Genomic DNA, 13,181 nt, shown 5'->3' with positions numbered 1-13,181 from the left:
GGTCTGAGACCCACTTCAGGTAGTGAAAATCACTGATTTTAAAAGAAATCAGACCTTAAACGTGGCGATTTTATAATGGAAAGACAGTTCACCGGAGGCGCTGAGGCTGGCTGGCTGGCTGAAGTTAAAAGTCAGTGTTCATATACCCTATTAAATTAATTTAATTGATTTTAATTGGGACAACATGAAGAAATTGTGTGGAACACAAGTGCATACACTGTATAAAATGCTGGGTTCCACACAATTGATTTGTGTTGGGACACAAATTTTACAAATTTACGTGAATTGAACATAAAACAATTAAGTTGCCCCCCCCCCCCCCCCCCCCCCCCCCCCAAAAAAAAAAAAAAAAAACTAAATAATTGTGTTGTTTCAGCTCATTTTGAATAAGTAGTTTGAACAAACACCAAACATTTTTTAAGTGTGTACTTTCTTAATTTCACTGAATATTTAAAAAAGGTTGATGATAAACAGAAACTTAGCACAAAACTTTGCGAGCAATGAGTGCAAATTTTAGTTTTGCGTAGCTTTCAATTTGTTCTTTAACAGTTTTAATTAAAAAATAAATGGGCGATATGAAATTTACATGTTAAGTATATACACCTTTTGTCAAAATCCATGTAATTTATGTTATGTAATAGCAAAGGTGCCCAAATATGTATGTATGTATGTATGTATGTATGTATGTATGTGTGTGTATGTGTCAAGTGGAGTTATATCCCTTGAAACATCAGTAGGTTGTGTTGCGGTGTGAAAATTTAAATATCTACATGAATTTTGTGAAAATAAGTAAGATAAAGCTAAACTCAAAGTTGTGTGAAAATAAAATAGCACTATTTGGAAGCTAAAGTGTATTTGCAAATATATCTACATTGAATGCAGCACTGAAAAATTGTGTACAAACAGAAATAAGACCGTTTAGTCACGTAAAACATTGGATGTGTATCTAGACACGTATTTATGAATTATTACCAAAAAAAAATATGCATATAAGGAAAAAAATGAGCTCTGCATGCATGAGCAATGAAAAAGATATGAAGTACTATTGAAAGGTGCTTAGAAATGCTTGAACAAACTTTTCCAGGGTGAGTGGATCCTCTGTAATCACTTTTGTGTCTATTCTTTTGTAAATTGTTTGTTTTTAGATGATTTGAACTGTGACTTTCTTTTGAACTATATGAAATATAATCCAAATCAGCTGATAACTCAAACTCTGTTGCAGGTGTGGTCAACATTTATCATGTAACTAGCATGTCAGATTGCCAATATTGTCTTCAATATGCAGTGAGCCTGATGTGCTATCAATGCTGTATTCCTGCAAAACGCTACATTGGAAGCTGATAAGGTTTATAATTATTGACAAATTTATATATATTTTTAAATTTTGTTACTCTATATGGTTGTTCTTGTGCAAATATTTGTTTCATTTTTTGTATTAATAAACAAACGTACAACAGCGAAGCATTTGTCACATGGCGTTTACTTTAATAACTGTGCGATTTTGATTTAAACATCTGATTTTAAAGGTATAGTTTACCCAAGAATTTAAATTCTGTCATCATTTGCTCAAACTTGTTTCAAACATTTATGCGTTTCTTTCTTCTTTTGATCACAAAAAAGATATTTTGAAGAATGTTGGAAACCTGTAATTATTGACTTCCATTGTATTTCCTTTTTTGTAAGTATATGGTTAAAAGTTTTTAGCTTTCATCAAAATATCTACTCTACCTGACAAAAGTCTTGTTGCCAGTCCAAGTTTTAGGAACACCAAATAGTAACTTGACTTCTAGTTGATCATTTGGTATCAGAGATAACCAGCTTGACCAGCCTAGCCAGGCTGGGAGCCCAGCTAAAACCAGCTATGTCCAGCATCAGGCTGGTCAAGCTGGTTTTAGCTTGTTTTTAGCTGGTCATTTCCCAGCCTGACCAGCTAAGACCAGACTGGAAATGGCTGGAAATCAGCCTGGAAATGGCCAAAACCCCTCTAAAACAAGGCTGGTCGACCAGCTAAAACCAGCCATTTAGCCTAGGTTGGTTTAAGCTGATTTTTTCCAATAGTATCTGGATGCAGCCTCTATGATGCAAGCTGAGATTGCATCACTCAACGATGCAATGTTAGACACAATGCACTCAATGGAGCGAGTGACGTCACTGTGTGGAGTAGGGTTAGGGGTGGGGTTAGGTGAGGCCATTAAAAAGCATTGGATGCAGCACAGATTGCACTGTACCAGGTCTGCATCCAGACCCCTATCCTTTTTTCAGCAGGGAGGCCTCTAGATTGCACTTAATTTACCAAAATAAAAAAATTATCATGCCTTGATTTTTAATGATCTAATTAGGACAGTAAGGTCTGACTTTGCTCAGACAAAAGTCTTGTCACTTAACAGAAATAATATACAGTATAGAATATAATGTCATGGTGCAGTGGAAAAAGAATTAATACTGTGTAAGACTCCCATGAGCTTGGAGGACTGTATCCATACATCTCTGCAATGACTCACTTAATAAAGTCATCTGGAATGGCAAAGAAAGGGTTTTTGCAGGACTCCCAGAGTTCATCAAGATTCTTTGGATTTGTCTTCAATGCCTCCTCCTTCATCTTACCCCAAACATGCGCAATAATGTTCATATCTGGTGACTGGGCTGGCCAATCCTGGAGCCTCTTGACCTTCTTTGCTTTCAGCAACTTTGATGCGGACGCTGAAGTATGAGAAGGAGCGCTATCCTGCTGAAGAATTTGCCCTCTCCTGTGATTTGTAATGTATGGGCAGCACAAATGTCTTAATACCTCAGGCTGTTGATGTTGCCATTCACTCTGCAGATCTTGCACGCCCCCATACTGAATGTAACCCCAAACCATGATTGTTCCTTCTCCAAACTTGACTGAAATTCTGTGAGAATCTTGGGTTTATGTGGGTTCCAGTAGGTCTTCTGCAGTATTTGACATGATTGTGATGCACTTCAACAGGTGATTTATCAGAAAAAAAATCTACCTTCTGCCACTTTTCCAAACTATCAACTAGAAGTCAACTTATTATTTGTTGCTCTTGCAACTGGGATCGACGACAAGACTTTTGTCAGGCAGTCTTTAATTTCCAACGGAAGAAAAAACTCATAAATGTTTGGGACAGCAGGGGGAGACAAAGACCACTAATACAAAAAAGAACATTTAAGGTTTAAGTTAGCTTTAATTCTCAAAAGTGAAGGTTGAAAACGCTTGCACTATTATATCAGCATTCGCTCAGATTTTAGTTAGTGGACACATTTTAGTGTGGACACAACCAATAAACCAATGGCTGTTTCGCGCACGTGCCTCTGTTTCAGGTAACCATAGAAACTAAAACTGGCGTAAATTCATCAGTCGACTGCTGTGATTTACTTTCTACTGGTAGAGATTTATAACCATTTATATGAACGAAAATGGATGGAAAAACGTATTAATGATATCGTCAAGACGGCGCGAGAAACCCATGGTAAGGTCGTTTACACTTTAAAAACTGTTTGGTTGAGTTAACATGGTATGAATGCTAAAGCTAACGTTATGTAGTTAAGATTCTGATGAGGACGTGTTCAAAGAACCCACTTGTGTTTAACGTTACAACATTTCATCTTCAGTTGACGTTTAAGTAGACACTAGCTAGTCTTTTGAACAGCGTGCGATGAAATCCTCTGGGGAGTTAAGTTACTTGGCTGAGTTTCCATCATCCAGCGGTTGATTATTAGATTATTAACAGCGAGATGCTGCATTGATCATCTGTGCAAAACCCTTATGATTATAACATCAACATTTTAGAAGACAGGTGTCATTTTAAGGTTGTGATGTTTTAAGGATTTCAGGTTGTGATGTTATAGAAACGTGAATAAAAATTTTTAATAATAAACATATTCATTTAATTCTTCGGCAAAGAAATCGTATTGTTCCGCGAGGCAGATTCCACTGGTTTGCATTAATTAATAATATAGACTGTAGAAAAGCTTGGTTGTTGCATCATAGATACTTTCTTCCTAATAAAACTAAAGAAATTTACTTTAAAATATTGCATAAAACATATCAGGCTCACACATTTATTTCCAAATATGTTGATATTCTGAGTAATTGCAGCCTACATTTTGTGGTAAGTATGATGAAACTTTAATACATTTATTTTGTATGTGTGAATTTGTTCAGAAAGTTTGGTTCGACTTGTATCATTGTTTAAACATCCCTCCTACCTTTGCACAATCTTTTATTTTAAAAGAAATTATTTGTTATTACTCAGAATCTGCACATAAATCTAAAGAATTTATCTTCAACTTTTTTATCTTGTTTGGAAACAAAACTGCATGGCTTTAATCCCTATACTTCTCGACATTTTCTGATTGAAGTTGACTCACTTTTCAAATAGTACTGTATGTGTAACAACAAAAAATATATCATACTTTTGGTACTATATGCAGAACTGTTGTTTATTAATTTGATTTAGATAGCTTTCCTGTAATGCTCTTAATTTATTTAATTTCATACGCTTTTATACAGTTGTAATTTACTTACCTCTTTCTTTGTTTTGTTAGTCTTTTTTTTCTTTCTGCAGTTAATGTTGCTTGCATTTCCCCTCTTTTGTATCTCTCTTTTATTGATCTCCTGATTGTGGTTGTATATTTTCATCCTTGAATTAAAAAATAAATAAAAATAGGAACGTAAACTAGAGGGATGATCACTCACCCAAAAAAGAAAAATCTTTCATCATTTACTCACTTCTTTAAAACTTATTTGAGATTTTTTTCTTCTGTTGAACACAAAATCAGATATTTTGGAACAAATTTTGGTTGCTGGGAACCCCCCCAAGTTACTATGGTAGTCAATGAGAGCCAGAAACTATTCTATTTAGTTTTTCAGGGTAACAGTATCTCAAACACAAAAGGAACCTCTACATCAAAAACTACTAGTCCAAAATATTTTAAATGTTTTTTTTTTTAATAAATCGTCTTCAATGGGGGGAAAAGTTTTTGTTTCTTACCCAGACATTTAAAAAGAACTTATTTTGGAGCAGTAATCACAATACCGTGAATCTGTGATATTTTTATCCAAGGTTATCATACTGTCAGAATCTTATACAGGCCCATGCCTAGTGAACTATTCTCAGTTGTGCTTTAAATTGCCATTTTGTGCTATTTATGAGATTGTTGAAGATTTCAAATGTAGCCGTTTACAGTATGCAATACATTACAATAAAAAGCAAATGATTAAGTTTTTAATCTTACCAACAGCAGAGCAAAATTATTATTAATATTATTATTATTATTATTATTATTATTATTATTATTATTATTATTATTATAAACATAATTTTAAGATTTTAATAGTGTATTATATAATACAGTACATTTTAAACAAAGTATTTTTTAACTACTTTTGTTGTTGCTGGGTCATAAAATCAAACACATTTCAGAAATGTACAAGCTTTTTTCTAAACCTAAACAGTGATAAAAACAAAATATTAACTGATAAATATTAACAAGTTTCACTATTTTGCAGAGAAGGGGAAAATTATCCTATTAATAGGTTTTAAGATTTAGATTTTTAATTAATAAAATCTGTCTGCCTTAGGCTAAATGGTTCTGTTCCAGAGATACTGGGATTTATTTCAGTCTAGATCTAGGTAAGTTTTGTGCAGGTCATTAAAATAAAAGCAAGCAAGAAAAAAATATTTTGAACATTCTAATTAAAATAAAAATGTATATTAGTTGTATGCTGTGTGACCAAATTTGTTTTATTAGCCTCGTAAAATGTACACAATTTAGCAAATCACTTATTAGGTCAAACTGACCTCTTAGTAGATCTATTTATGGAATTTAATCATATAAGAACCTTAAATTGAAGATACCCAAAGATTAATAAAAAATCGAAAGGACATTGTGAAATTGTTTTCTATTAAAGAGATGGTTCACCCAAAATGAAAATTTACTCAATATATACTGGTTCCAAACCAGTTTCTTTAGTCTGTTAAACACAAAAGAATATATTTTGAATAAAGCTAAAAACCCACAACCAATGACTTCCACAGTATATGAAAAACAAACATTATGGATGTCAATGGTTACAGGTTTCCAGCTTTCTTTAAAATATCTTCATTTGTGTTTAACAAAATAAGTAAACCAAAAAGGTTTGCAACAAGTAAAAGGTGAGTAAATAATGACAGAATTTTCATTTTGAGTGAACAATCCCTTTAAGACTAATAGACTTTAATGATAACATAATGAACTGAATAATGGTGAAATTAGTATGGATAAATTATTAAAAAATAAAATATTCGTTGTTTAAACGTCATGCTAGGAAAACCACTATAACCAAATTGGTTACAAAAGTAATAAATACCTTTTTAAAATAAATAATAATTGTTTACAATTCCATTTCTCCATTTCTTACAGCAGGGGAGACAGATATTTGATGAAAACTAGACCGTATATTTCCAGATTGTAGATGTAGCGCTGTAAACTGTTGTAATGTGTTGTATTTCAGTGTGTATTTATTTTTAAAAGACTAATTCTTGCAGGTTTTATTTTTTATATATATAAAAAAGAAAGAAAAAAAGAAAGTGTAGGAAGCAGGAAGCATGAGCAGACAGGAAGGATGTGGTATAATGGGGCTGTACACAATGAAGGCAGAAAACTGACTTCACAATTTCAGATTTCACATTATCACTTTTACACATGTGTGGTTGTGTAGTGTTGGTTTAGAGAACGAAGGGCTACAGTGTGTGGCATCCTATAATATACAGTGTTTTTACCTTAATTTAGAGCGTATTTAGAGCATTCCGCTGTTTTAAAATGAGTATTTTAATTAATGTCAGCTATATAACCTGCATGCCACTGTCCCAATACAGCAGAAATAAGCCAAGGCAGTAAAACAGCCCAAGTCAGCTTAAAAGCGTCTCCATAACGACCGCAGAGCAGCTGCTGCGGGCGCATGCGCATCACTGCTCGCCATCCGCGTCCACCTCGTATCCTGTTTCAGGTCTGTCGAGCTAACGGGCACATATGGCCATCGCCTTGGTTGAGGTGTTTTCTCTGGTTTCCTTTGTTTACTTCAGCTCTTGCGACATGCGGTTAAAACGCTCTCTCTGACTAAAGGAAGGTACCATTATTCCCCTCGCACTCCTCCGCTCACCTTGATGAGAAGTCAGAAGAATGATCGCATCCTTGTCTAAAGGAAATCTGCTTGACGTGCTGCAGGAGGGTCCCAATGAGGTACTGGACTCCGAAAAACTCGTTTCATTTGCTTTCGTGTCATTTTCTCATCCGAGTTTGGTTAAGTCCAGGCTAAGCGAAAAGTTGAAACACTTTAGCTGTCGCAACTTTTAAGGCGTATAATGAAGAGCGCGACGACATTGTGTTGTTTGCATCTTTGAGCTTTTACTGTAGAACAAGAGTTACCAGGTTCCTACTCATACAGTATATGATGCATTTTATTGTATAAGGGAGTTTAAAATAATTGTTTGTTGGCTAATATGGTACACTTCAGATAGCACATGCGAAATAAAACCAGTGTGCATTACGTACCCTGCGTATACTACTATATATATATATATATATATATATATATATATATATATATATATATATATATATATATATATATATATATATATATATGTGTGTGTGTGTGTGTGTATACCATGCATACTGTTGAAATAATCGAAATAGAAATCATTTTTCATGTGAATGAATTTTCATTGGAATTATAATTGCACAAATTACATTTACATTTACATTTAGTCATTTAGCAGACGCTTTTATCCAAAGCGACTTACAAATGAGGACAATTAGGCTTTGGAAATCGTTTTATATTAAAATGTGAATATTAATACTTGAAATGCTAATTAAATATTATAAATAAAAACAGTAGAGAGTAAATTATGAAATATATACAACAGAATGTTTGTTCATAAGACTGATAGCAGAATAATCCTGAGAGCTAAACGATGTGAAAGACAATCCTATTAATCCTGCATAGAGCCTATTTAATGCCACTCAGATAAATAAATAAATATATATATTATTTTACAGTTGAAGTCACAATTATTAGTCCCCCTGAATTATTAACCCCTGTTTATTTTTCCCCCAATTTCTGTTTAATGGAGATATTTTTTTCAACACATTTCTAAACATAAAAGTTTTATTAACTCATTTCTAATAACTGATTTCTTTTATCTTTGCCATAATGACAGTAAATAATATTTACTAGATATTTTTCAAGACACTTCTATACAGCTTAAAGTGACATTTAAAGGCTTAACTAGGTTCATTAGGTTTACTAGGCATGTTAGGGTAATTAGGCAAGTTATTGTATAACGATGGTTTGTTCTGAAGACTGTCAGAAAAAAATATAGCTTAAAGGGGCTAATAATTTTGACCTTAAAATGGATTTTAAAAAATTTAAAACTGCTTTTGTTCTTGCTGAAATGAAACAAAAAAGACTTTCTCCAGAAGAGAATAATTCTGACTTTAGCTGTATGTATGTGTGTGTGTGTGTATATGTATATATATATATATATATATATATATATATATATATATATATATATATATATATATATATATATATATATATATATATATATATATATATATATTTATATATATATATATATATACACATTAAGCTAAATGACGAATGAGAAGAAGAGTAAATTATGATGGCTATATATCACATTTTAAACAATTAAAATGATTATTTTAGTTGTGTTATAACAGTAATATCATTAACCATCTGAAAGACGTCCAAACATTTTCTTTTCGGCTTAGTCCCTTTATTAATCAGGGGTCGCCACAGCGAAATGAACCACCAATTTATCCAGCACATGTTTTACGAAGCGGATGCCCTTCCAGCTGCAACCCATCACTGGAAAACACCCATACACTCTCATTCACACTAATAGAGTATGAACATGCAAACTCCACACAGGAATGCCAACTGGCCCAGCCGAGGCTCAAACCAGTGACCTTCTTGCTGTGAGGCATCAGTGCTACCCACCTACTGCACCACGCCGCCCGACTTCCAAATAGCTGACTAAAATATATATTTAAAATAAACTATTAAAAAGCCAGTCAAATCATTTATTCCAGTTATATGGCAATTAATCAGTAGCACAAAATTCGTGATCATGGCAGGCCAGACCAAAATATTAAACTAAATTCACCAAAATAAACCCAGTTTACACAATTAAACCTGTTATTTCAGCAGTTTGCTTGAACTAAAATGTCAGCAACCCTCTTCAAATTTTTGAAACAGATAAAAGGATAATCTTGACAGCTGTGATACAAATTATACAAATGGAATAACTTTTTTGCGGTTTATCTGTTCTGCCTCTGTATATTTTACCCAGTTAGACTGTATTTTTATTAACATGATAGTCTTCTACACAATCACCTCACAGCAAGAAGGTTGCTGGTTCGAGCCTCGGCTGGGTCAGTTGGCGTTTCTGTGTGGAATTTGCATGTTCTCCCCGTGTTCGCATGGGTTTCCTCTGGGTGCTCCGGTTTCCCCCACAAGTCCAAAGACATGCAGTATAGGTGAACTAAATTGGTCGTAGTGTATGTGTGTGAATGAGAGTGTATGGGTGTTTCCCAGTGTTGGGCTGCAGCTGGAAGGACATCTGCTGCATAAAACACATGCTGGATAAGTTGGCGGCTCAATCCACAGTGGCGACCCCTGATTAATAAAGGGACCAAGCCGAATAGAAAATGAATGATAGTCTTCTAACTAATCTATCCAGGAACTTACTCTAACAATTGTTAAATGGATAGTTTACCCCAAAATAAAAATGTACTCACTATTTACTCAGCCTCAGGTGTTTCCAAACCTCTATGAGTTTTTTAATTCTGTTAAACACTAACAAAGATATTTTGAACACAACTGAAAATCTTTAACTACAGACTTCCATTGTAGGGAAGTCAAATGCTGTATGGTTGCAGGTTTTCAGTGTTTTTTGGTTGAGCTATATCCCCCTATGAATTGTTTTAACCTTGTGTTAGTTATCAAGCTCATGCTCTTAAAGATTGTGTGGGAAGAGGTGCTAAGCATATTATGCCATTTCAGTAATCACTATGATCAGACATTCCATACTAATGCTACCTAAGAACGAGTGCTTCTACATCTGCCTGCCCTCGGGCTGTAACCATAAACCATCAAGTGCTGCTTATCATTGATTTTCTGTTTTGAATCCCAGCTGTCTCATCCTCTACAGATATCTCAGTTCACATCAGGTAAAAGGTGAGAATAAAGTGCCCTGATGGAGTTAAATCCATCTGTAGTGGCACTGTGGGTACATGCAGTTCATTTGTACAGCTGGCTGAACAGAACTATTGCCACCTTCCAGTTTTCATGCAGAGTCAGCATCTTGCAGTGTGTATGTGCTGAAAGCTTTCTGTGTTTGCTGTTCTCATTGAGAAGTCTGTCACTCTGGTCCACTGCTAGATTGAGGTGAGACAGATATGCTTCAGACAGAGCTTGCATTGTGTTTTTCAGCCCACCGTGTGGTAAATCAGTAAATGCACTGTGTGGGAAAACATGCTGAGCTCTTTTTGTTTTTTTGTAGGTTTTTTGTGTGTACGTGTGTTTTCTTGACTGTGCTTGTGACTGTGCACACAACACAGATCAAGTTGACATATCTTGTGAACTAGACGTTGACTTGTAAGGTTGAGGCTAGGCATGAGCCGGTATAAGATTCTGACTGTATGATAACCTTAATTGGATGAAAAATATCACAGGTTTCAGAGTAATGTGATTACTGCTCTAAAACCAGTTCTTTTTCAATGTCTGGGTAATAAACAACAACCTTTTTTCCGCTTTGAACACAGTATATTTTATTTTCGTCTAAAATATTCACATGAATCATTTACTTCTGCTGTCTTCATTAGTTTCAAAAACAAAGATTTCTTTACAATTTAAAACAGCATCTTTTGACATTTTTTTTTGCTGGAGATACTATTGTCCAAAAAATGGTAAAAAAAATCGTACATATACCACAGATAAGGTATAACAGAAAATATTGGCGGTTTTAAAACCTTGACTTTTCCAAATCGCAGTAAACCTTGAAAACGGTTATGGTACCATATAGTTAAGGCACAGAAAAAGTTTTAAAAGCTTAAAAATAATAGTTATTACAAGCTCCAAGGAACACTGACATCATACTTGTTCAATTTTAATCATAGTGTGCTGTTTAAAAGTTTGGGTACTGCAACAGAACCCAAAATATTTCTCAAATATTTTTGGAAAAAGTATTTTAAAAATGAAAACCAAATCTCAAAAATATGACTGCCAAAATGTAAGATATATTTTTTAATTTGATCACAATTCTTTGAGATTTTTTGACAGTTCAAAAGGATTTAAAAACCAATTAAAACCTAAAACCGTGTAGAAATCTGTTGTGCTGTTAATTTTTGTAGATATTTTTAAGTTTATTTCCTTAACTTTTTAATTGCATTTCATTGAACAGAGACTCAAGCTTTCAAGCTTCAAAATGGACAAATTGAATCATAAATGAAATCTGTACAACTTATTCTGTGTCTTTTGAAGCCATGTGATAGCTTTGGGGGAGAAACAGACCAAAGATGGTTGAATGGAAAATCTTGATATCTGTCCCATAATTGTATTGCTTATATGAGAGAAATAATGTCTGATTTATGTCTGGTTTTTACTTTTATCTTTTTAAATAATACGTTAACCTGGCTCACATTGTTGGTGTGCATGATTCATTCACAGTGAAATAACATTTAAATTGTAGTAAAACAGTAGTAATTATTGAAATAAAATCACATGGACAGTTTTGTGATGCTTTTGTGCTTTTTTGGAGCTTAAAAGCTTCAATATTGGTTCACTGTTATTGCATAAAAAGTTAATTGCAACATCTTTAAAATCTCAGATGAAAACACTAGTTGAGAAAAAAAGAATGTATCAGATAAGGTAATGGAAATTACTAATAATGACAAAATATTTTTGCAAATACTACACAACTAAGTAATTAGTTAATACTTTTAGTCAAAATAAGAAATCACCTTTTCAGCCTGCTGTATTTTTTTCTGCAACCATCCCACATTCTACATTAAAAAAAAAAAATCATATCTTTTTCAGTGCATACGCAGCACATTTGCCAGAGGGTAGAGCTGCGGCAAACCTCACTGCAGTTTTTATGTGTTCCTACATGTATTTGCTGAAGAGGAAGCGTGAGCGTGGGGAGTTAAGCTGTCCTTTTGTGACAAGCCAGAGAAAGTGCAAGTCAGATTAATCCATGCTGTTGAACCAGGGGGATGCTGGCCGCCAGGGGTGAATGGGCATGGACTTGCCCTGTCAAAGCAGGTGCATCTTGAGCATTGAGGCATAAATTTCTTTTGAAAAGGGCCATCAACACAGGCACCCCATATTTAACCACTCCATCATGACAGTCAGCACTATTGACTCTCTTTCAGGGGAGGTGTGCTAAACGAACATTTTTGACACATGCACTGAAAAAAGCAAATGAGATGAGGTGTGTGAAACTTGCACTCATATAGAGTATCATAACAAAACTTTCCCTACTGTACGAGTGGATGCTGCATTTGAATATTTCAGGGTTTTTTTTGTTAATTAAATGTTATTAATTAAAGTATGTTCTATTTGATATGGCCTCCCATTTGTAAATCGTTTTTTGTGGTCTCAAGATAATAAAGTGGGATAGTAAAGAGCCTCAGCCGAACTAAGTTGTCCATACTTCTTCTTACGTACTATTTTTTGAATACATTGATTTTGGACGTATTACATTTTTCACAACCTATTGACCTTATTCTACAATGCAGAAGTGCTTGTTCTTGGGATTGTTTTAGAACTTCTGATTCAGTTGTCTATGGGTGTAATGACTAGGAATATTATATGGCACAAAACGGTCAAACTATTGGATCTACAAACAAATGTGTTCATGACTACACATAAAAAGTAGAATAATACAATAAGAAATATCAGTTTGCAACATCAAGCAGTACAACAAACTGTTGTTAATGTATAAAAATCAATGGAAGTGAATAATCCCTGAAGCCAAACAGATTCCAATGGCTGTGGCCGCTCATACATGAAGAATAAGGTCAATAGTAGGGAAGTATGTGATTTCAGATGCATCGACATTTCAAAATTGACATTAATAAGTTCAAAAAATAAATTGACAGAGAAA

At 34.0% G+C, this 13,181-nt stretch overlaps 1 protein-coding gene across 2 annotated transcripts in view; it reads left to right on the top strand.

Annotated features, from left to right (window-relative positions):
* Nucleotides 1–6,983: 6,983 nt before the first annotated feature.
* The window catches only part of dixdc1b (DIX domain containing 1b), a 44,830-nt gene continuing 38,632 nt past the window's right edge, over nucleotides 6,984–13,181 (top strand). For both annotated transcript variants that reach the window (XM_056446287.1, XM_056446286.1), the window contains exon 1: nucleotides 6,984–7,227. In XM_056446287.1, coding sequence (XP_056302262.1) covers nucleotides 7,168–7,227 — 60 coding nt within the window. In that variant the 5' untranslated portion in view covers nucleotides 6,984–7,167. The remainder of the gene's footprint in view (nucleotides 7,228–13,181) is intronic.

The sequence above is a fragment of the Danio aesculapii genome, chromosome 21 (genome assembly GCF_903798145.1).
Source record: "Danio aesculapii chromosome 21, fDanAes4.1, whole genome shotgun sequence".
Classification (NCBI taxonomy): Eukaryota; Metazoa; Chordata; class Actinopteri; order Cypriniformes; family Danionidae; genus Danio; species Danio aesculapii.
The sequence above is the reverse complement of the archived record's forward strand: the minus strand, read 5'-3'. Positions and strand labels throughout refer to the sequence as shown.